This window comes from Hemicordylus capensis, chromosome 1, assembly GCF_027244095.1.
Source record: "Hemicordylus capensis ecotype Gifberg chromosome 1, rHemCap1.1.pri, whole genome shotgun sequence".
Taxonomy (NCBI): domain Eukaryota; kingdom Metazoa; phylum Chordata; class Lepidosauria; order Squamata; family Cordylidae; genus Hemicordylus; species Hemicordylus capensis.
This window is the reverse complement of record NC_069657.1, coordinates 373,326,599-373,351,841: the sequence shown is the minus strand read 5'-3', so window position 1 is coordinate 373,351,841 and position 25,243 is coordinate 373,326,599. Positions and strand designations below refer to the sequence as shown.

The window sequence follows — 25,243 nt, the reverse complement described above, 5'->3', positions numbered from 1 at the left end:
TCATATCCAAAGTGTACTTCATCAATAACTACTTAGTATTTAGTTCTACAAGAATCTCCTTGTGCCTCCTGTAAATAGCTGCAACAACTAATCTGCATGTAACTGGAATAGGTAGCTTCTTTAGTACTCTGCTAATTAACTGGGGGATAAAAATTACCACCCCCAACAGAAAAACCCACCACTTTTTGCATCAGTTTTCTGGGACAACTTTGAACTCTCAGTAAACCCATGGTAAAGTCTGCTGTCTGGGAAAGCTCCAGGACTTGACAATTCCCAGGAGCCGGTTCACCATGCCATCTGGAAACTTAAGCATCCATGCTGCCTGAGCCAACCCAATGCATGGATGTGACCAGGAAGAAGAGTGAGCAAGCAAGGCGGGGGTAGTTTCTGTCTTCTTGCTGGTTCTGCCCATCTGGCTCAGGCAGGTGATAGACCAATGAGACCAGGAGGAGGGCACAACCTGCCCCCATTTTGCCTGCTTGCTTCTTCTCAATCTCACATTCCACCATCTCCCAAGCCAGTTGGATGCAACCAAGAGGAGTGAACAAGCAAGGTAGAGAGAACACACAGGAGACCGTCCCTATGGGTTTTTATGGGCTGGGTCGATTCCTATGAGAGAAGATGGTTCTTTAAATATCTTAGCCCTAAGCCATTAGGGCTTTATAGGTATAACTAGCACCATGAATTGTGTCTGGAAACAAATTGGTAACCAGTGCAGCTTGTAAAGGATTGGTGTAATCTGCTCTCTTGAGTCTTGCCCTGATCAAGACTTCTCTCACAGCTGTGTTCTGGCCCTCCTGGAGTTTCTGAAGGTGTTTCAGTAAACCAGCTCCACAGAGAGTGTGTCACAGCAATCCAATCTAGATTTAAGAAGGACCCAAATTAGGGTTGGAGGCTTCCCCTACCCTAATAATGATCGTGTGAACAGCCCTTCTGTGTGGCAATTATTTCCACATCTTCTGTTTGTATCTTAGTAATTTACCCAGAGACACTGTGTTTAAATTCTTCTGATTTTTTAAAAATCAACTTCGTTCTGCACATGCACATTCATTTATTTCATTTCATTTATTTATTATTATTAGCGCCAAAATATCCGATGAGGATGGATTTCCATTGAAACTAATGGGAATCAGAGCCTCTCGTATTAAAGGAGGCACTAAGCGTCCATTCTTGTGCACTAGAAGACGTAATATGTAGGGGCTTCCGTAGAGAGAATCTATCTATGTGGTCGCTAAGAGTCGACACCAACTTGACGGCACTCAATCAACCAACCAATTAATCGGTAACTATTAGAAGGAAAAGGGATTAGGATCCCACAGAGATTTGGAAGTAGACCCTGCTCAGTGTTGCATTGAGGTCCTGCCTCTCTCATGGCGGCAATGAAACTGAACCGGAACGGAAGAGAGTTTTGTGCGTAAATATTTCCTTCTCTCTGGGTACGTCAAGCCATGGCGTCATCATCCATTCCACAAAGAAAGAGAGAGAGATTGATGTCTGACCCCGCAAATGGCGGCATTGCAATTGAACCGGAAGTACGTCATATGCATAAACTCCCTCTCGTTGTGGCTGCTCTGAGGCCGAAGAGGACTCGAGGGTGGGGCTATGGCAGGTGAGATTCGGAGATACAGTGGTTGGGCGGGCGGAATCATGACGGTTAGTTGACCCCAACGGGATAATGGTATTTCCGGTTTTTCCTCCTCTCTTGACTTCCGGATTGGCGCTCTCTTTCGGGGCGGGTCAGAGGATCGTATCAGCGGACTCCCTTGGCGAGCCAAGCGGGTGAATCGGAGAGTGAGCAGCTTTTGGCGGTGCTCGGGGCGATGGAGAAGCTCCGGCGGGTGCTCAGTGGGCAGGATGACGAGGAACAAGGTCTGACAGCGCAGGTAGGACTCTCAGGATGGGGAGCAAGCAAGCAAGCGTCGTCGTGCCTGCTCTCTTCAGTCAGTTTTCTCTTCCCGTATTCTGTTTTTTAAAGGTCTCGAAGAGGTGTGGGGTGGGACAAAAACCCATTTTGTCCCCTAAAGGGTTTACAATCCAAAACGCAGACGCAGAAGACACCAGTAAGAGCAAATGGAGGGATGCAGTGAATAGGGACAGTTGCTTTCCCCTTGTTGAATATAAGAAAGCCACAACTTTACAGGGTTCCTTCTTGCCTAGTTAGTAGGGAAGCATGCGTAGGATTAGGCTGCATTGCCACCTGGTTAGGAATATAGGAAGCTGCCATATACCAAGTCAGACCATTGGACCATCCAGCTCAGTTTTGTCTACACAGGCTGGCAGTGGTTACTCCAAGGTTGCAGGCAGGAATCTCTCTCAGTCCTGCCTTAGAGATGCCAGGAATATTCTTGGAACATTCTGCATGCAAGCATGCAGATGCTTTTCCCATGGCAGCCCTTCCTCTAAGGCAGGGTTTCTTAACCTTGGGCCTGCAGATTTTGTTGGACTACAACTCCCATCATCCCCAGACATGGCCTTTGTGGCTGAGGATGATGATGTCCAGCAACATCTGGAGGCCCAAGGTTAAGAAACCCTGCTCTATGGAGAATATCTTACAGTGCTTGCACTTCTAGTCTTCCTTTCATATGCAACCAGGGCAGACCCTGCTTAGCAAAGGAGACAATTAATGCTTGCTACCACTAGACCAGCTCTCCTCCCCATAAGCACTAATATGGATTTGGGCTTCAATCTCTATCTTACGTCTAACCAGAATGGACAACGTGACTTCCTTCCATCCCCACTCCATGAAATGTATTTCACACATTACATTGTGAAATATGATTTTAGGAAATGGCATTAAGATTGGCAAGCCTCCAGGACTGATCTGGAGTTTCCAGGAATTGGTGTCAATCTGTAGGTGACTATTGAAAGTTTTTTATACTAGACTTCTTTATATATGTAAAAATAATACACACATGCTCAAAGTGGTTTGTGCTGCAAAAGGAATAAGAGCAATGCACATATTACATGCTGCTTCAAGTTAACTTTTGTGTCTTATCATTAACAAGACTAATAGATAGGAATGTGCATTTGACATGATCTAGGCCACAGTGGCCCCTTGTACAGTTGTGTAACTGAAGCACTGTTGGATCATATTTAGAAGTAAAGCTCTTGCTTGCGTGTGACGGTTCTAAGTGGGGGAAATTAGGACATCTGCTAACTAAAAAGGAAAAAAAACATAGGTGGTATTAACAAGTGATTAGGACCAAAACCTCTTTGTTTGTCATTTCAGAAATAATTGAACACTTTTGTACTTACCTTTGTTTGTAGTCTCAGCACAACTATGTCTACTGTGTCATTCTGTACCTTGATCAGACTTCCATCTGAGTACGGCTCTTCTTCCTCTCATAAAATGTCAATTTCTGCTTTTCTCTACATATTTGAAGCTGTGGTTTAAATGTTTTGTTATAACACACCAACAAATCTTCTAGGTGCTGTACAGAGATTTTAAAAAGACCCAGGCCACAATAACAAGCTTTGCAACACTTTGTATGGAAGTATGTTTCCTTGTGATATTCCAAGGCGTTTAAGGTTTTCAAAGTGGACTTCCAAATCCATGAATGAGAGAGGTGTCTGCTGTCTCACTTGTTAGTGTGATGGTTGAATTGTTTGTATTTTTCCCCCCTTGCTGCCTATATAAGGATAAAGATTTGGATTGGACAAGGTGAGTTGCACACCATCACATTTCTGAAGCTTCACTATTTATTGCTGTGAACAGGGAAGAAGATTTTCAGTAGTTTGTGCTTGGTCGTTGTGCCGATTCCTATAATAATGTCTGAGTTTTGATATGAGTTGTAAGAACTAAGGGTGGGGATTGGGCAGATCAACTGTACATGTCAGATTCATTCTGGTATCAGTCCTTCTCCTAAGCACAGGCTAGGGTGAGCAGGCCGGCAATAACATGGTAGAACGAAGGCAACCAGGGTCTGCAAATTCTGACTGACCTTGGTAGATAGCCATTCTATGTGGTTACCACTGCTTGTGCTCCTCTCCAGCAGGGTGGATTAAAAAAATCTATTTTAAAAAACATGTTTAAAATGTAAATTAACTTAATAAAATTAAAAGTACAAACACATTGAGTCTACGCTTAGGGTTATATCCAGAGTTGCACTTGTGAAAAGATGTTCATGCAAAGGAACTTCCCATCCCGTCTTCCACACTGCAGCACCCTGGGCTCACTTAAAAGCCTCTTCTGAGGGTCATAGGGGCTTCTGTCCCCCTTCAGCTTCCTGTGCTCCATCCCCTTCAGGGGGTGCTTCCAGAAGAGGCTTTGGAAGCGCAGAGCGCTGCTGTGGGCTGGGGAGGTTCTTTTGGATAGCCTTCCACTTGTACAATTCTGGATTCATACTATAATTTTAAACCAAAGCAATAGTTCTCTATCACCTGTGAGAGAGCTTACTTTTCTAGGTAAATAAAAAATCATTGAAAAATCTTACCTTCAGTTTAAATATTATAAATTAATGGCGCAATAGGTCATCACCATGGTTTTGATGCTGGGGACCAGAAATTGCAGGTTTTCTTGGGGTAGTGGCATCTGGGCATTGGCTCCAGGAGATGCTATCTTGTATACCACTAGGAGGATCATCTGCAGTTCCCACCTCCTATTCTTAACTACCTGAGTTTGGCAACTTGTTCAGTTCTTAAAGAATGTGGAGTTGTACTGTAAGCAAACAAGAACACTTCCTTTTCATATAAACACAAAGTGCTCTGTCCTAGAACTACCAGTCTTGTAATAAGCAACCATTTTGTATTGTTAGCTACTTTGTGATTCTGAAGTGGGATTCGGGCAACTCAGAAGAAATAATGCAGTATAGGGGAAGGGACAAAACTGAAAGTGCAAGAGTACTGGGAAAAAGGATACCCCCTAAATAATGTAACTGCTCTATTTTAAGGTGCACTTTTTTCCAAATGTGTGTCTGCTTTCTCTTTCTCTCCTGCTTCTTTCCCTTCCTTCCCACTCCCACCCCAGGAACATAATGTAGCTAATAATCCAAAACATGTTTGAGCAATTAGATTAACCATTTGTCTTTGAAAGTTAAACACACAGTGGCCAATTTTATGATCAAATGTTAGTCTTGAAGTTCAAGAATCCGCTCAGTATCTGTGAACAAATGGTTCTTTAATGCCAAGAGCCCGATTCAGACATTTTGCTGTGCAGATGTTTGTACAGATAGGAACCTGCATTCAGCGTAACATGGTACTCAGAGGCATCAAAGGCAAGGATGCCTCTGAGTACCAGTTGCAGGGGAGTAACAGCAGGAGAGAGGACATGCCCTCAACTCCTACCAGTAGACTTCCAGTGGCATCTAGTGGGCCACTGTGTGAAACAGGATGCTGGACTAGACTAGCCTTGGGCATGATCCAGCAGGGCTGTTCTTAAGCCTACCTGTATACAGATCTGTACCTGTGTACACTGTTCACTTGTATGAGTGTTGAACATAATGTGTGAATGGGCCTAGTATTATAAGTTTGCCTGTAAATAGAAGCCACTTATTTGATCAGGATTTACTACATGGGTAACAAAGGACATAATGGGGACCATTAAAAGGACTTGAATATAACAGATGAGGGATGATTCCTGCAACACAGTGCAGCAGCAAATATAGTCTTATGAATATGCGGTGCATTGCTCTCCAGTGATGATCTGCCTACCATCACAGATAATCTCTTAACTCAAATATTTTATTGTGTGAATAGGCCTTAAATGTATTTATGTATATATGTTTGTGTGCATGTGTGTGCTGTACTATAGTTCAGATATTGTGATTCTTACATATTTGCATAGGTAAATAGTTTTCTTAAAGATCTTTTGTTTTCTACTTAGAATTTCTAATTTCTTTCTTGTTCTTCCCTCACCCAAAGGTGCTAGATTCTTCATCTCTTAGTTTTGGTACTCGAGTGAAATGGTTCGCCATATGCTTTGTAGGCGGCATTTTGTGTTCTATTCTTGTAAGTAAATACACATTTGCTTGTACTTGTTTTCCATTTCTTCCTGTTCTGAAGCATACATTTCACAGATTGTTCAGTTTACCTGTTTACTCTTCAAGTAAACAATGGGCCCTCTGCATGTTCAGTAAAAGTACATGGTTTCTCATGGTACTTTATCACTTCCTTCTGAAGGTTGCATGTTTGACTGGTTCCTCAAGTTAAAAAAAATCCCTGCCCATGTAAAAATAGCACATTGGTGCAAGGAGTTAATAGACTAGTTTTCTTTGGCATGCAAGTTCTCTATATGCAAGGAATTTTTGATGTGGGGAAGCCCTTAAGACAGTGTTCGACAAATCCCAGGTATCGGGGAGCCCTGGTGCCTAGAAACGTAAGCATGGCACCTATACTAGGATATTCAGAGGTAGAGTTTTGTAATATCATTTGTCACAGGCAGCCCTGTTTCTGTTCTAAATCTGTTACTCATAAAGGCAATAAAAAGAAGCCCATTTATCCTCCCACTCTACAATGTTGTCACTAAGGCCAGTAATTTTGTCATGCCCATTGTCTGGCTCCCATATTTTGGGGTTGGCTCCTAGATCCAAATAAGATTTTTCAAGGCCTTCAGTCATTTGCACCTTCCCAAAGACCTGTCTGTGTAGGAGGTTGTGCATGATAGTGTACATGCGCACACATCTAGTTGTGCTATCTTGTTGAAAAGATCACTCTCCTTTCCCCATTAAAATGAGCTCCGAATAAGTTGCAAATGTAAACTTACAATAAAATAAGTTAAGCATGATAATCAAAACATAAATGGTTTTATTGATATTGAACAACAATATTTATCAAAGCATTCACTCATAAGTCATCAGAGATCAGGGGAAACCTCCGGAAACAAAAATTGCCTGTTGGCAGAAGCTATACAGGAAGATTGCCTGACAGATCTTCTCAGGCAGCAAATTCCAGAGGATGGGTGTTAGCATCAAAAAGACCCTACATTGTCTCGGCAGCCTGACCTCTATAAATGAGGAAATGCAGAACAAGGCCACATCCATGTATACGTATGTGTATATGTATATATAAAATGAGAAGATATGAAGATATGTATTTGAGAGAACTTGTCAGGGTCTGTTGGATCTTGCCAGAACTCTGGGTCTTACCAGAACTCCTAGCTTGGGGGTACTATAAAATCCTTTCAAAAGATCATTTCTGACAGTTTAAAATAAGGGGTCTACAGAGACTATTTAAGCCAGTTGCTGCCAAAAATGTAGAGGCTGTTAGTTAAACTTCCATCTATATAGTTGCCAGTAGAGGGTAATAGAGCAATGTAGTAGATGTTTGCTGTTGTGTTACTTTGTTTTGGTAAAAATAAAAGTGTCTTCTTACATAGATCTCACTCTACAGCTAAACCTTGTAACTGGTTTTATTTTGTATAAAGGGAACAGCAATGCTCTGGTTACCGCGTAGTGGCATGAAACTCTTTGCAGTCTTCTACACCTTAGGCAATATTTCTGCATTATCCAGGTACAGAAGGATTTATTTATTTTTAATTGTTGAGAACATTTGTGACTATGTGGCTCTCTCATTTGGAGAGAACTGCCAAATTAGGATAGTATTGCTGCTTTTAAAGAATGTACATAATACAATTATTGAATCTGTTTCTAAAACCACAATACCAACTACCCACAGAGCCTCATCTTGCTCCTTTGTAATGCCAGGTCTGCCCAGAATAAACCTGAAATCATCCATGAATGATCTGATTCTGGATGAAGGGGCCAATTTGGTATGTATTGCAGAGACTTGGTTCGGGGAGGCTGGTGGCCCAGTCTGGTCCTGGCTTCTCCGTCCAGGGTTCTCTGTTGAGGAGCAAGGGAGGTGGAGTGGCTGTGGTCTATAAGAACAATATCTCCCTTGCCAGGATCCCTGTCAAAGTGTCTAACCATATTGAATGTGTGTACCTAAGTTTGGAGACCAGGGATAGAATGAGGCTTCTATTGGTGTACTGAGCGCCCCACTGCCCAGCTGAGTCCCTAATTGAACTGATGGACTTGGTCTCAGACTTAGCGTTAGAGTCTCCTGGTCTTGTGGTGCTGGGGGGACTTCAATGTACACTTTGGGATCAATTTGTCTGAAGCAGCTCAGGAGTTTATAGCGGCCATGACAACTATGGGCCTATCCCAAGTGGTCTCGGGACCGACGCATATTACTGGTCACACGCTTGATCTGGACTTTCACTCTGAAAAGGGTGGTGTTCTGTGGGTGGAGACTCCTGTGATTTCCCCATTGTCATGGACATGCCACCATCTGGTTAAGGTTGGACTCATGACCACGTCCCACCTCCGCGCGGGGGGGGGGGGGCGGGCGACATTAGGATGGTCAGCCTGAGAAGGTTATTAGATAGCAATAGCAATAGCAATAGCACTTACATTTATATACCGCTCTATAGCTGGAAGCTCTCTAAGCGGTTTACAATGATTTAGCATATTGCCCCCCAACATTCTGGGTACCCATTTTACCTACCTCGGAAGGATGGAAGGCTGGGTCAACCTTGAGCCCCTGGTCAGGATTGAACTTGTAACCTTCTGGTTAAAGGGCGGCAGTTTTACCACTGCACCACCAGGGGCTCTATTCAGATCCAATCAGATTCCAAGAAGCCTTGTAGGGATTTAGTGTTGGCTCTGCTGGTGACCCTGTTGACACTCTGGTGGAGAATTGGATTAATCAGCTCACCAGGACTGTGAACACAATCTCTCCTAAGCATCTTCTCTGACCCACTTGGAAACTGGTACCTTGGTATTCAGAAGAACTATGAGGGCTGAAGCGGCGAAGTAGATGACTAGAGCACAAGTGGAGGAAGATTCAACTTGAATCGGACAGATTATTACATAGAGCACATTTGAAGATCTATGCTCAGGTGATACGTGTGGCAAAGAAGCGATTCTTTTCCTCCCGTATTGTGTCCATAAGTTCACATCTGGCGGAGTTGTTCAGGGTCATGAAGGGGCTAATGTGTGCCCCTTCCCTCTTGAATTGGTACTTGGAACCATCTATTACTGACACTGATGTTTTTTAATGATTTTTTTGTGGACAAAATGTCTCATATTTGGGCCGACTTAGATTCAAACTCTACAACTGTTACAGAGTCTGATGTCGAGGTGTCCAGCAGCTCCTCTCATGTGATTCAATTTCAGTTTGTAACTCCTGAGGATGGGACAAGTTGCTTGGAATGGTGCAGCCTACCACCTGCCCTCTTGATCCTTGCCCGGCATGGCTTATACTATCTGGCAGTGGAGCTGTTATAGAGGGCCTGGTAGAGACTAGAAATGCTTCTCTGAGGGAGGGCAGGATGCTTCCTTGTCTTAAGGAGGCAATCATTAGACAGCTTCTGCAGAAGCCTGCCTTGGATCCCTTGGACTTAAGCAACTACAGGCCTGTCTCCAACCTTCCATGACTGGAAGATGTGGTTAAGAAGGTGGTGGCCTCCCAGCTCCAGGTGGTCTTGGAGGAAACTGATTCTCTAGACCCATTTCAAACTGGCTTTCAGGTGGGCTATGGGGTGGAAACTGCCTTAGTTGGCCTGATGGATGATCTCCAATTGGGAATTGACAGAGGGAGTGTGACTCTGTTTGTCTTTTTGGATTTCTCGGCGGCTTTCAATACTATTGAGCATAGTATCCTCCTGGAACGTCTGAGGGGATTGGGGGTGGGAGACACTGTTTTGCAGTGGTTCCACTCCTACCTCACGGGCAGATTCCAGGTGTGTCTCTTGGAGACTGTTCTTCCATATCTGAACTTTCCTATAGTGTCCCTCAGGGCTCCATATTGTCTCTGATGTTTAAGATCTACATGAAACTGCTGGGAGAGATCATCAGGGGATTTGGTGCAGGGTGTTATCAATATGCTGATGACAACCAAATCTATTCCTCCATGTCAAACTAATTGGGAGAAGGCATAACCTCCCTAAAAGTCTGCCTGGAGGCAGTAATGGGCTGGATGAGAGATAACAAACTGAGGATGAATCCGGATAAGATGGAGGTACTTATTGTGCGGGGTTGGAATTCATGAGATGATTTCGATCTGCCAGTTCTGGATGGGGGTCACGCTCCCCTGGAAGGAACAGGTCTGCAGTCTGGGGTACTCTGGATCCGAACCTCTCCCTGGTGTCCCAGGTTGAGGCGCTGGCCAGAGGTGCTTTTTATCAGCTTCAGCTGGTATGCCAGCTGTGTTCATTTCTTGAGATGAACGACCTCAAAATGGTGATACATTTGCTGGTAACCTCTAGCAATAGCAATAGCACTTACATTTATATACCGCTCTATAGCTGGAAGCTCTCTAAGCGGTTTACAGTGATTTAGCATATTGCCCCCCAACATTCTGGGTACTCATTTTACCGACCTCGGAAGGATGGAAGGCTGAGTCAACCTTGAGCCCCTGGTCAAGGATGGAAGGCTGAGTCAACCTTGAGCCCCTGGTCAGGATCGAACTTGTAACCTTCTGGTTACAGGGCGGCAGTTTTACCACTGCGCCACCAGGGGCTCTAGACTGGGTTACTGCAATGTGCTCTATGTGGGGCTGCCTTTGTAAGTAGTCTGGAAACGGCAGTTGGTCCAGAATGTGGCGGCCAGGTTGGTGTCTGGGTCATCTAGGAGAGACCATTTTACTCCTGTGTTGAAAGAACTACACTGACTGCGAATATGTTTCCATGCAAAATACAAGGTGCTGGTCATTACGTATAAATCCCTAAACAACTTAGGCCCTGGATATTTAAGAGAACGTCTTCTTCACCATGAACCCCACTGCCTGTTAAGATCACCTGGAGAGGTTTGCCTGCGGTTGCCACCAACTCGTTTGGCAGCTACTTGGGAATGAGTAGCTGCCCCTGGACTTTTCCGTTGCTGCTGTTGGACTTTGGAATGCGCTCCCTGTTGAAATAAGAGCGCCCTGCACCCCCCATCTCTGGCAACTTTTTAAAAGGCACTGAAGACACATTTATTCACCCAGGCTTTTAATTAGATCTATGGTTTTAAAATTTTATTGTTGGTCTTATGTGATTTTAAAGTTTAAATGATTTTGTTAATTGATTTTAATTGTTGTTTGTTGTAAACCGCTCTGAGCCATTTTTAGAAGGGCAGTATATAAATCAAATCAATAAATAATAAAACAGAAGAAAATCTACTTTTTAACTGTTTGCTAGGTGCACATAGTTGGTAAAAGGACCAAAAAAATGGCTACACTTTTTCCCCATTTATATCCTGCTTTTCAGCCAGGGACTAGCTCCCAATTGAAATCTATAACAGTAGTTGACTCCAATGATATTTGGAGTCCTTTGCTGCTGTTCTGCCCCATATATGTGCCCCTTTAAAAGATTTGTACTTGATTCTCCCCACCCCCCCACCATCTAAGGTTGTACTTGGAGCAGTATGAGGATTAAGAGACACAAACTGCTTTGGTTGAGTTAATAGTAGACATGCTTTCTTAGTTTTTAGCTTTTTCTTTATAACTTTTAATTTTGAAACTTTTAAAATTTGTTACTTTTAAATGTGGTTTTAGCCTGGTCTTTGAGCTTTTTAAACTTTAATTTTTTCCCCTATATTGTATCTATTTTATTCATGTTTTAAGTCACCCTGAGCAGTAGTGTACTGGAGGGCTGGGGTATAAATATTTTAAATTTAAAAATGTTCATTGTTTTTTGTTCTAAATCAGTACTTGCTTCTTGATGGGTCCTGTGAAGCAACTGAAAAAGATGTTTGAACCAACAAGGCTTATTGCAACAATTGTAATGCTGGTAAGCTACATCTGTTTCTTCTGTTCCTCTCAGATGACTGGCAATGGCAGTAAAACATAAGTAAGTCAAATAAAGTTGTGCCATCAAGTTGGTGTTGACTCCTGGCTACCACAGAGCCCTATGGTTGTCTTTGGTAGAATGCAGGAGGGGTTTACTATTGCCATCTCCCATGCAGTATGAGATGATGCCTTTCAACGTCTTTCTAGATTGCTGCTGCCCAATATAGGTGTTTCCCATAGTCTGGGAAATATACCAGTGGGGATTTGAACCAGCAACCTCTTGCTCCCTAGGCACATTACTTCCCCGCTGCACCATTAGGTGGTTAAAACAAAAGTACAAGAATTAACATTGGATTATAACTTCATACATGATCACATATTCACTGAGAAGTGTTTTAAAAGACAGAAGGGTAAAGAGAAGCACACCATGTGATCACAATCAGAATCACAATCTGTCAACATAGGTATGGGTCTGCAAAAGTGATCTAGAAAACAAGGTGCAAGCTGATTAGACTGGAAGTAGTTAATGCTAGTTTAAATGCCACTAGGTTACAGTAAGAAATGCAAAATATTAAATTGTAACTGATACATTTTAACTTAGGATGTAACATTCTAACATTTTTGGATGGGTGGTATATAAATGAAATAAATAAATAAAATAAACATTCTTGCATTCTGCTGGATTAAATCTAATTCAGTGGTAATTCAGCCTTTAGACTTAAAGTTGTAAACCTTAAAAATGACAGTGCCCTCCTTTGTGGTTTTCAAAATCAATGCTGCAAAACAATTATATAGCAAAACAGAAAAAGAAAGGCAGCCAATCGCTTTCTGCTGGAATTGTTGCAACTATTTTTCTGTGTACAGTGCTCAGAAGCTGTGGTGGGGAAAACAGCACAGCCATTCTCACTTTGAGACCCTTTTGTCTTGCTTCATCCTCAGTATTAGAAATAAAATAAAATCATCCACTGACATGTTACAGTATAAATTTCATGCTGCTCAGTGTGGGTTTTACAGCTGTTTGAATTGCAGCCTATTCACCATATATAACCATGCATGGAACCTCATCTGCAACCCTTCCTACATACACACGGGGCCGGTTTGGACAATACTTTCCGTACAGCCCCATTCCCACTTGATTCAGACATAAGCACACACACATCTTGCCCTTTCACCAGTGGTGATTCTCTTTATTTGGCACGGGGAGAAAAACTGTCCAATCCCAGTACAGCATCCCTCCAGTGGCTGTTGCTGGTGTCAACCTTTTATTTCTTTTTAGATTGTGAGCCCTTTGGGAACGGGACCATCTCATTTATGTATTTTTCTATGTAAACCGCTTTGAGAACTTTGGTTGAAAGGTGGTATATAAATATCCGTCAAGATGCTCTTCCCAGAGTGGCTCCATTCCCTAAGGGGAATATCTTACACTACTCACATGTAGTATCTCCCATTCATATGCAACCAGGGTGGACCCTGCTTAGCTAAGGGGACAAGTCATGGTTGCTACCACAAGACCAGCTCTCCTCTCACATTTGGAGCACCCTTCTGTGTGCTCCAAATAGTATTCTAAAGTAGGAATGCTTGTAGAGGGAGATATGGTATAGAAGGTCAGTTTGAATGAATTGGACTCCCATGTGATTAAGGAATGAAATGCTGGGTTGGGAAACACGTGCACTCATGTCTTAGTCATATTGGAGCAGGGGTGGTTGGAAAGTACAGTCTGAGTCAACCCATGAACTTCGTGTGTTCTGTGCAGGTTTGTAGCTGTAATTAGAAACTTGACATGTTGCATACTGACCAGTAAAACATGGTGATCAGTTTTTCGTGTGTGAGAGAGAGAGAGAAAACAAAAGTGGTGGAAGTATACACCACTTCTAGAAAGATTCTAAGTTACAAAACATCCTTGAATGGAGTGAATTTGCTAACTTAGGTCTGGCAACTCGAATGCTTTGCTTAGACTGTTGTGTAAGCAATGCTTTGGATCCCCAACTATAGAGATGAGTCCAAAGAGCCATGAACAGAAGGGGAAATAGTCTCTAGCATTGTTCAGCAAATGCTTAAGAGTTTATGCAGTGCTATGACAGGCAGGTTCTATAGCAGTTCTTATGCTTCTCCTTATGTAAGAGGTTGTCCAAGTGGTGACACAAGCAGATAATCATGTGTAGCTATAGTTGCCCTTTTCTTACACAGTGCTGAACTGAGAGAACCCTTCTGTGAGTGGAAGGGCACCCTTTTGCATCCTACTCAGTACCTTGCTTAATTGCATACTGTATGCTGACATTCTTCTTTCCTCCCCAGCTTTCTTTAATCCTTACCTTGTGTGCTGTATTTGCGGTAAGTATTGACTTGGTATTTTGTGCTTCATAAGCATTGATAATCTTAAAGCTGTGCTTTGTTTTACTGAAGTTTGAATGGTCCTTGGATGTAAGACTGGTGTAACATTAACCACTCCAATTTTGTTTTTTTTAATAGTTATGCAGTCAAGCTATGGATTACTTACCTTTAAAAAGAAATCTTATTGACCTAATTATGTAGGCACTACTGTGCCTGTGTTAAGGTGGGGATATAAAAACTGCATTCCACTATTGTGAGCCCTAAACATTCTATTGGTCATAAAATGGCTGGTAGAGTGATCTTGCTTTCTCTCTCCCCCACTGAGCCCCATGTCATTTTTTTAAACTTTCAATTTACTGTGAGCAACCATTTGCAGCATTTTGAGAATGGAGCCGAGTATATTGCAGGGTTAGTGTAACACTATTCTCTTTGTATGCCATTGTTTCTCATTGTTTCAGGTATTGAAAACATGTCTGCTCAACTTCGGCCCTCCTGTAGATGTTGGCCTACAACTCCCATAATCCCTGGCTATTGGCCACTGTAGCTGTGGACTGTGGGAGTTGTAGTCCAAAAACAGCTGGGGGGCCAAAATTGAGCAGGCCTGCCATATGTACTTATTTGGCCTGGCCTTCTAGACTTTTAAATGATTAATTGTTTTAAACTGTTTTAAATTGTTGCCCTGATTTTCAGGGCTTTTGGCTGTTTTATTGGTTTTATTGTGTTTTAATAGTTTGTTTTTAATTGTTTTTATCAAGTTGTAAACCGCCCTGAGCTGTATCGGACGGGCGGTATATAAATCTAATTAATTAATTAATTAAATAAGATGGCCTCTGAACATGGAGGTTCTGTTTAGTTAATGTGGCTAATAGCTCTTGGTGTTGCATGTATTTCTTTAAAGGATTAGTCTGTTTTCTAATTGATGAGTAGAATTAAGTACTTACTGCTTACATAATGTGGAAGTTGATATGACCATGTTAGCTTGCAGTTCCCATGCTTTTTAGAGCGCAAGTGAATATTGTAAGTACTATAACTTTCATCTTAAAACAAAGTTCTTAATTCCACAAGAGGTAAACTGATATATGCATATTTACTTGGATGTGGTATCCACTGAAAATCTTTGCATCTCTAAGGCTGCAGTTTTATGTATACTTACTTGAGCATAAATCTAACAGATTTCAGTGGAAGTTGTTTCCAAGTAAAGATGCATAGGTTGGTTTGCACGTATCACTGAAGTTTGAGCAATAAGTGCTGCGCTCTTAATGGAAGTGTGCAGTAGTAGTATTTGACTCTTTAAATCAGGGATAACTTGCAACTGGTGCTTCTAAAATTCATTTTAAACCTCTTGATTTAAAAACAGTTCTAATGGGTTCAAAATATGTTTCTTATCTATCTTTAGTGGCATAAGAAAGGACTAGCTGTTTTGTTCTGCGTACTACAATTCTTGGCAATGACCTGGTAAGTTGTTGTTGGTTGGTGTGTTAAACTCTGTTGCTTACTGGTGTCATATAAAACTCTGCATGTGAAAATTAGATATGTAGATTATCTGGCAAGCTATGTCACCGGTAAGTTGTTATAGTCCTCTTGATAGTTCTGTGGTCTCTGCAAAACTTATTGCATCTGCTTCAGAACTTGTTGCAAATACCAAAACCAGAACTGATTTCCCTCCTGTAACAAGAAGTGTCTTTGATTTAGTGCTCAGCTAGTACTAAAGCTCTAAAACATATTGTGCTTCAACTGAATTCTTAGCATAGCTTGCATGCACACACTTCACTTGCTTTCACGTGAAGCCTAAAACTTTAAACTCGGGAATATTTTGTGCCAGACGCGAACTTCTCTGCCACTGACACAACTCTCTTTCAGTTTGTTTCAAATGGTATTCTGGGGGATTCTGGTAGTCCTTGAAAGCTTACCAGGAGCTTCACAGTGAGGAACTCAGTAATAGCAGACAAGCTTCTCCAAAAGACTTTGCTCTCTCCTACTGATCTTCAGTGTACAGCCAGAGGCGTATCTAGGGAAAATAGCACCTAGGGCAAGCACTGAAATTGCGCCCCCTGTCCAAACATCTGACACCCACCTTTCAGATAACTTTACCATAATATCAGCTGAAAAATACAAGTCAAGCTCATTAATCTTTTAATATTTCAAGAACTATTTAGCAGTGGATGTAGCCAGACCAAAAAATGCTGGAAAACTACAAATTTCAGTATGCTGGGGCTCATGAAATACCCAAATACTATGTGGAGGTGTACTTGGAAAACTAAACAGAAGTGCCTAATTCTCTACTATGCATTGTAGCATCACTATTACATAAGTTTTTAAAATAAATGGAGAATTGTACTTTTCACAGATACTCTGAAAATAATTAAAGGATACGTAGAGCAAACTGTGTCACTGCTTGGAATATATTCTAGTATTTCAGAAAGACAGTTAAAATGAGAGAAAGAGAGCAAAAAACTCCCAGTGGGCCTTAATACTAAGGATTTCACACTGATTCAAAGACAAACTCACCATTAATAGCCATATTATTAAGACATCACATTTAACTCACTTATCACAAGAAGCAGAGTAAGAGCAAATGAATACAATCCTAGCTCATAAGCTTCAGCTCAGTATTCACAAGCCCTGATTATCTGTACATAGTGCCAAACTGAATATGTGTACAGTGACATATATTAAATTTTTTACCTGTAGCCCCTTTGGGGGGCTTCCTAAAGGCCGTGGGGGGGGCCTGCAAAGGTCCCCCCTCCCTCTGCTGGCCTCTAGGCCCTCACAGGGACCATTTGAGCATGTGCAGTGGCCATTTTTAATATATATTTTTAAATGGCCGCTGAAAACAAAATGGTCATCGCGCATGCTCAAATGGCCTCTGTGAGGCCTGGCATGGCCTAGGGCCTCACAGAGGCCATTTGAGCATGTGTGGTGGCCATTTTGTTTTTGGTGACCATTTTTTAAATTTTAAAAATGGCGCCCCCTTCAAGTGGCACCTGGGGCACGTGCCCTGCCTGCCCTACCCTAGATACGCCCCAGCCATTGGCGAGTTCTGGATATTCTCAGGCTAATTGATGCAAAGCAGTGGCACCAGGCCTGGCAAAGCAAGTGTAGTGCAGGAACCTAGTATACAATTTGGAACATGCCCTTGAGTTCTTTGCAGTGGTTCTGTGGCAGTCAGTCCAATGTGGAAAGCATTCCCAGAACATAGAAGGCTTGTCAACAACTGGTATAATAGAAGGAAACACTTGGTTGTGTTAGAGAAGTACAATGTTGTGAAACAAAAGGTTAGAAATGTAATACCTTGGGTGCTAAAATCCCCTCGCCTTCATGTACCTAGAGGAAAAAGTTGTAGAAGTGATATATCTAACACAGAGTATTAAGAGACATTTAGCAGCAGCAGTTTGGTGTACAGACAACAGCAATAGCCTGTTTAGAAGGACTTTAAGATCGGCTACCCACAGTGGCTATTTCCTTGGGGTTGGCTATTTGGTTATGTGCGGTCAAGATTATTGGCACTGGCTTTTCTAGGGTCTGTGGGGCCATCTCCTCTGGGCTGACTGTGTGGGGAGCTTATGATTGCTTCAGGAGTGGGGGAAGGGTTGGTAAGAGGGGTCTTCACTTTGGGCTTGCCTAATCTAGGAAGCCTTATTTTAATTATCTTCCCCTCCTTCAACTCTATGGGTGGCATTTGGGCTGTCAGTTGCAGATAGGCCAACTTGCTGTGGATAGGCCTAGGATTGGTATGAGCATTCCTGGGCTTGAGGGGGCTTGCTTCATGGCTGTGGTTCTGTGTATGATCAAAGGAGTCCTAGCTTGGTGTTGAAGACATAGAGGAACTGAGGCAGTGGGGCTGAAGGATGTGTCTGGGAGAGTGGAGGACTGGGGAGAGTCTGAGGGTGGCGATTTCTTAGGCAGAGGAAGATATGGCAGTGGGAGTTGGGCAGGTCATTACAGGGGGAAGCGGTCCAGACAATTGAGGCTTGTTCCTTTTTCCTGCTCTTCTCCCAATCCTGCAACACCAGAGAGCTCTGGGAACACTTTCTCAAGGCTTAGGGTGCTGCTGAATGCGGAGTCAGTAAACAGTAAAACATCTCTCATCCACAGTTTGACTGTGGATGAGCATGCTGACCTGGTATGTGTGACAGAGACCTGGTTGAATGAGCTGGGTGGAGTTAGTCTACCTCAGCTTTGTCCTCCAGGTTTCTTGATCCTGCAGCAGCCCCACCTTGAGGGTCGGGAAGGGGGCATTGAGGACATCTATCGTGAAACCTTTCCCCTTTCCCAGTGCCCAGTTAGGCGGCAATCTCAGAATTTTAAGTGTTTGTCCTTGAGGGTGAGCCTCCGAGATACACTGGAGATTCTGTTGGTGTACCGACCACCCTGCTGCACTTCAGTCTCCCTACCTGAGCTGACGGGTTAGTCTCAGAGGTGGCTTTGGGTTCCCCCAAATTTATTGTCTTGGGGAACTTCAAAGTTCATGCTGAGCCCCCTGGCTCCAGTAGTGGGGTTCAGAACTTCATGGCTGCCATAGCAACCATGGGCCTATCTCAATTTGAATCGGGCCTTACCCATGTGGCAGGACATACTTTGGATCTGGTTTTTGCTGAACAGGGAATAAATGATGTGAAGGTGTAGGAGTTTGAGATAACTCCCTTGTCATAGATCATAATCTGGTGGGGTTTAGTTTGACACTGCTCCTTCTACCCTCTGTAGGGGTGGTGGACCAATTAGAATGGTCCGCCCCTGCAGGCTTATGAATCCGCTTTATTTCCAGACAACCTTTGGAGTTTCCAGTGTCTTCTGCTGGAGACTCTTTTGAGGCTCTGTTAATCTCTGGAATGTGGAGACAGTTTGGGCTATTGACATGGTTGTCCCCTAAACATCCTATCTGGCTTTGTGGATCCTGTTCTGCTCTTTGGTACAAGTCAGACAATGGCTGGAATGATGCTAGAGGAAGAGTTGTGATGAATCTTACCGAATACTGGCTAGAACCCATTTTAGGGACTACTCCATGATGGTGTGGGCAGCAAAGAAATGTTTTTTCTCCACTTCCATTGCATCTGCTCAGTGTAGGCCAGTGGAGCTTTTCCATGTAGCAAAGTTATTGCTTCAGACATCCCACCCCCATTTAATGTGGGAGGGGTCATCTACAGCCTGCTTTGACCAGCTTGCATGGAGGCAGTAATGGGCTGGATGAGGGATAACAAACTGAAGTTGAATCCAAATAAGATGGAGGTACTGATTGTGGGGGGTTGGGACCCGAGAGATGGTTTAGATCTGCCTGTTCTGGATGGGCTTACACTCCCCCTGAGAGATCAGGTACATAGCTTGGGAGTGCTTCTGGCCCCTTAGCTCTCCCTGGTTTCTCAGGTTGAGGCAGTGGCCAGGAGCACTTTTTATCAGTTTTGACTAGTCCATGTAAGCAAATGGCAAGCCTGTGAGTCAAAAATGGAAACTTCCAAACCACATGTTGGGGTGCTGCTGGAGCCCTGAAACAGGCTATTCTCTTAACACTAGGGAGTCCGTGGATATCCTGAACTAGGGACAGGAGGCTAAAGAAGCACCTTTTGAAGTGGCAATTCTCTTATTTTTAGCATGCAGAGGGCAACTGTTCCTATTCAAGCCCAGTGCAACATTCCTCCAGAGGCTGTTGCTAGTGTCTAGTATATATGTTCCTTTGTAGATTGTCCCTTTTGGGTCGGAGATTCATCGTATTTATTATTCTGTGTAAACTGCTTTGCTAACTTTTGTTTAAAAGCAGTAATATTCACCGTAGTATGAATATTTCTACATGCAGTAGTAGAAGTATAATCTGTTGCTACTTTGTTTTTAATAATGTGTGTAACAGTAAGTAGATGATGTCAGGTGTGCTGTCCTGTCCCTCTTCTAAGTGTTGTACTTAAACCCGCAGATCCTCACATGCAACAGCAAGAGGCTGCATGCAATTGCACATGAGAATCTCTATACCTCTGTGGAACAGATTATTGGTGGTGTATTGAAGGGGGATGCAAGGTATAGGACACTTGAGAAGGAAAGCTAGTTTGATAGTGCTCTAAATAACATTTGTAACCAAACTTAAGAATATCAAGGTTCTGTCTTATCACACTCTCTTTCTGTCACTGATTCCTGTGATTATTGGGATTCAGAAGTTTCCCTCCTGTGCAAATATATTCAGAAGCTCATTTAAAAGGGTATATTGAGGAGCAGTGTTCTCTCTAATTTTTTTCCATCTGTGTGCGGAATAAGTTTTATTCTGGGTGGCAATATCAAGGCAGTGTGTGCACACGTGCATTCAGAGTGGGGCCTTCCTGATCCAACCTGAGTGGGATCTAAATCTAACTGAGCGGACATCGTACACTTTAGAGGGAACACTGATGGGGAGGTCCTAAAAAAGAAACCCTTTGTTCTTCAGTTATCACCACAAAGTTATTATAAGACATCTGGTATTTTTGTTGTTACTTATTTCTGCTCATGAAATAAAGGCTTAAATTCCTGTTTGGCCATGCCTCCTCCCAAAAACAGGCAGCAGCCATGTTGACTGTGCTGTAACATCACACCTGCTGTCTTGCTTTAAGGCTTGGTAAGCATGAGGTTACTTTTAGTAATCTGACCAAAAACACCTGTGATTTTTGAAAAATCCAGAAGTGGTGTATAGTACCACTGTGCAAGGGCACACTGGACAAAGTATGCATGCATGTACTGACAAATCTTTGGTAGATGCAGTAACAAGAGAAATGTTGTTCAGTGAGAAATCGTGTGGTTTATTTCAAAACTAGTACAAATAAGTTATAAAATGTTTGTTGTCCAATACAGTATTGTTATTACTCCATATTTTAATTTTATTTTTGTGCCCTTTTTTATGGAGCAGCTGTGTGAAGTGGTGGGGGCAGTGAACAGTGCCTGTTCCCTGCTCTTTTTGTCTTCCATCCTAGAAACAACTGAGAAGAATGTCTTTCAGGGCTGGTGAAATCTGCCCCCCCCTCCCCCCAGAAGAACAAATCTCTTTAAAATAAAGGGCAACCATTATTACACATGGATGGTTTAACCGATGTCTCTGAAGTAGATTGGGCCTGTTCCCTTATATCATGTAGGCTTCAACTGCTTAGCAGCGCCTCTTCCTTCATTTTGCCTCAGAGTGCCTATGTGGCCCTTACAACCCTCCAACCTTGTACCTCGTAAGCCGAAGGGGCTGCTGAGTTCCTTTTAAGGGCCAGAAGGCCCAAGATTTCTAACAGTTACATGACAGGCACAACTTTATTTTCAAGAGATTTCTCCTTTGTTGGGGTTGCAGTGGGGAGGGGTAGATTTCACCAGTGTTGACAGAAATTCTTTCCAGACATTTCTAGTTAGACAAAATGAATAGGAATCAGGCACTGTTCACCCCCCACTCTTCGCACAGTCACTCCATTTTTTAAAATGGGAGACAACTAAAATAAAAACATCCCCCCACCTCATACTAGCATGAGGGTGATATTTTGGGGGAGATAGGATTTTTGAGTTCTAAAACCAGCTCTGATACTAACCTTGTCAGTTTCACTCCCCTCATCTCCACTTCTATGTAATCTTTATTACCAGTGAAGAAACATGTGTTCATGCAGGAATCAACAAATGGTGGATTTCCTGAATTTCCTTTCACAAATCCTTTTTCAGTAATTTTCAGGAATCAGCACAAAACAAGTCACACACAACTCAGTTCTGCCAAACATTGCAGGATTCACATATGCTGAGCAGTGCTGATGTCATAATCACCCAACCAATGGGAGAGTGTTTTTGCTGTGCCTGGGAAATGTGAAGCTTTAAATAGGTTTTTAAAACAAATTACTTCACTTTGGTTGAAAAAAAATTAAACTGCTACTAAAAATATATGAGATTTAGGAGTTATCTCCATTGTCTTCCCTATAAGATGCAGCTATGAAGACTGTTTGTAAAAGGCAATTGCTACTTGCGTTGGGTCATTAGCTGTTAAGCAGACTCAAATGGATGTGGTTAAAAACTTAACTTACTACCTTATTAATAGAACTAAAACCTTCTTCTAATAAATATCTGGTTCAACAAAGCTTGCATAAGGCCAGTCTGTGCACCCTCTTGTGACTGAGTTATTTGCTGCTATGTCTGAAATTGCTTTAGGAATCTCTTGGCAGTACATCCAGTTCTTTCAAAAGCACTTCTATTCTGAAATATGTATAATCTGTAATCTTAAAAGGTTTATTACACTGATTGACTTCCTTGAGCTAAAACAGGATGAGAACTAGCACGTTAACTTTTCCTCTTCCTTTTTTTTGTTTAGGTACAGTCTGTCATATATCCCTTTTGCAAGGTAAGTAACCTTGTATTCTTATCCTTCCAAAAATAAGTGAACTTGTATAATTATCCCACTAGTTTTTAAAACTGTGTCTTGTGAGAAACAGCTTTTCAGATTTTGTGTATTATATACTGAGGCTGAACTCCTACATGAATTCTGAGATTATGCAACTGCTTTAATTCATTTACCAAGTAAATATGCTAATAACCCCTTTAAAGAGCAGGATATCATCTTCAAATATTACTGTGGTGAAAAGCAAAACTGACTACTCTTGCAAATTCCCAATTCACAGCATGCCACACAGCATCATTGTTTTAAGAACAGTACAATTGATTGTACCAAACATTAAATTAATATGCTGGGAACACCCCCCTCTTTTTAAAAATTAAATATCCTAGCTTCAGTTTGCCAAAATGCTTGTCCCAGGAGTCAAGTTTTCTGACTTGATCTAATAGTTTCCATCTAGAAGAGTGTACACTTTTTAAAACACATGGCAATAACTCCTTTCCCTAGGCCTAGAACATTTGTGAAAAGCTGTTGCATAAGATCAGGCTGACCAAAATGTATGTTTACTTGGAAGCAAGTCCCACCGAGTTCAGTGGGATTTATTTCCTAGTACACGTACTTGTGGTCTTAGATTGCTTTAGTGAAAGTTGGCATTGCTGCTTATTAGGGATATGTACAAGTTAGCTCAGCACCTCCTCTGGGAAGTGCCAAACCAGCTTAAAGCAAGTAAGGAGCTCCTTACCTTCTCATCCAGCAGCAGCAGCAGAGCCTGCTCTCCAAAAGGCTGTGTGGGGCTGTTCTCTGCAGGCTCTGTGCAGCATTGGCATGCATTTGTATGGTCAACATCATGCTGGAGGCTGCAGGTAACAGCCCCACACTGCCTTTTGGAGAGCCACTGCCGTGGAGGAGCAGGTAAAGAGCTCCTTACCTGCTTTTTAAAGGAACCACTCCCTGCCCCACTGGCAGCTCCCTGAGTGGCTGGTGCACATCCCTACTGCTTATGAGATAAACCATTTGTTGAAATCTGTATCTGTTAAGTGCTCAGAGTTCTAGAAGCAGGGGTAAGCAGCGATGTGGCCAAATTTGCAGATGATACCAAACTCTTCCGGGTAGTGAAATCCAAAATGGATTGTGAGGAGCTCCAAAAGGATCTCTCCAAACTGGGGGAGTGGGCGACAAAATGGCAAATGCGGTTCAATGTTAGCAAGTGTAAAGTGATGCACATTGGGACGAAAAACCCCAACTTCAAGTATATGCTGATGGGATCTGAGCTGTCAGTGATGGACCAGGAAAGGGATCTTGGGGTTGTGGTTGACAGCTCGTTGAAAGTGTCGATTCAATGTGCGGCAGCTGTGAAAAAGGCCAATTCCATGCTAGGGATCATTAGGAAGGGGATTGAAAATAAAACGGCTAACATTATAATGGCCTTATACAAAACTATGGTGCGACCACACTTGGAGTACTGCGTACAATTCTGGTCACCACATCTTTAAAAGGACATTGTTGAACTGGAGAAGGTACAGAAGAGGGCAACCAAGATGATCAGGGGCCTAGAGCACCTTTCTTACGAGGCAAGACTACAACACCTGGGGCTTTTTAGTTTAGAAAAAAGATGACTGCTGGGAGACATAATAGAGGTCTATAAAATCATGCATGGTGTGGAGAAAGTGGAGAGAGAGAGATTCTTTTCCCTCTCACACAACACTAGACCAGGGGTCACTCCATGAAATTGATTGCCAGGAGGTCTAGGACCAACAAACGGAAGTACTTTTTCACACAATGCGTGATCCACTTGTGGAACTCTCTGCCACAGGATGTGGTGACGGCCAACAACCTGGATGGCTTTAAGAGGGGTTTGGATCACTTCATGGAGGAGAGGTCTATCAATGGCTACTAGTCAGAGGGCTGTGGGCCACCTCCAGCCTCAAGGGTGTGCCTCTGAGTACCAGTTGCAGGGGAGCAATGGCAGGAGAGAGGGCACGCCCTCAACTCCTGCCTGTGGCTTCCAGCGGCATCTGGTGGGCCACTGTGCAAAACAGGATGCTGGACTAGATGGGCCTTGAGCCTGATCCAGCAGGGCTGTTCTTATGTTCTTAAGTTTGCTATCACAATAGCTAGGGAATAGTGTAAAAGTGAGTAGTATTGTAATAAATGCAGTTAAGATAAAGTTGCATATTAAGAGGTTGCATTTATCTTTTTTTTCCCCCTTCCCTTTTATAGAGATGCTGTGATGAAATGCTTCACATCCTGCCTAGGTTAAAGTAAATTCTGGAAGCCAGCTTTACTTCCCCTTCAAGTTTACTCAAACAGTTTCAGCCCCAGGAACACAAATGTCCTCCTTGAACAATGCAAATTAAATTTTGTTAAAAGAAATGTATATACACTTAAAGCCTTGCATGTCGGGAAAACCCGTGTGTTCTTAAATCCATGCTACTTCTTAAAATGATTTCCCTCATATAGTAGCCTTAAAACTGTTGGGTCAAGTTCTGCTAACATGGTTTAAGCTCAAACATAATTGTCTTTTGAGTTGCAGATAAAATACATGTAAACACTCTCAAATTTGCTATTTATCTTTATCATTTGTGCATTAATTGTTATATGCTTTCCCAAAGACCAAGATCTTTAAAATGATTGTAAAATAAAATATTTTACTATTTATATCTAATGGGGATCATCTAAAATGTATAGAATGGAAAGTGTGTGGATGTGTGAGAAAGCTTGGAATTTCTGTTAAGCTTATATTTTAAATGCCAACTTTTTTTTTACTGAGACTTAAAATACACGTGATTAGAAGTGCTTTGAATAATGTATTAAATCAGTGATTCTGCAAAATAAATAGAACTATTTTTAAAAGAATACCTAGGTTAGCTCTGTTGAATTATGGGTATAGTGAAGAACATACTTTGT

General features: G+C 42.4%; 1 protein-coding gene across 1 annotated transcript; it reads left to right on the top strand.

Annotated features, from left to right (window-relative positions):
- Window positions 1-1,468: 1,468 nt before the first annotated feature.
- Window positions 1,469-25,192, top strand: SFT2D1 (SFT2 domain containing 1). Its single transcript, XM_053296060.1, has 9 exons — window positions 1,469-1,609; window positions 1,742-1,883; window positions 5,860-5,946; window positions 7,361-7,446; window positions 11,626-11,707; window positions 14,002-14,037; window positions 15,434-15,492; window positions 22,316-22,345; window positions 24,557-25,192. Exons 1-9 carry the CDS (start codon window positions 1,491-1,493, stop codon window positions 24,594-24,596), a joined length of 681 nt encoding a protein of 226 aa, XP_053152035.1. The 5' UTR covers window positions 1,469-1,490; the 3' UTR covers window positions 24,597-25,192.
- The last annotated feature ends 51 nt before the right edge of the window (window positions 25,193-25,243 follow it).

Excerpts from the sequence above, each read along its gene's own strand:
- SFT2D1 (XM_053296060.1), top strand. The coding sequence starts at position 1,491 with ATGTCTGACCCCGCAAATGGCGGCATTGCAATTGAACCGGAAGTACGT. Across the intron at positions 15,493-22,315 it reads CAATTCTTGGCAATGACCTG|GTACAGTCTGTCATATATCC; the intron begins GTAAGTTGTTGT and ends TTTTTTGTTTAG. Across the intron at positions 22,346-24,556 it reads TCATATATCCCTTTTGCAAG|AGATGCTGTGATGAAATGCT; the intron begins GTAAGTAACCTT and ends TCCCTTTTATAG.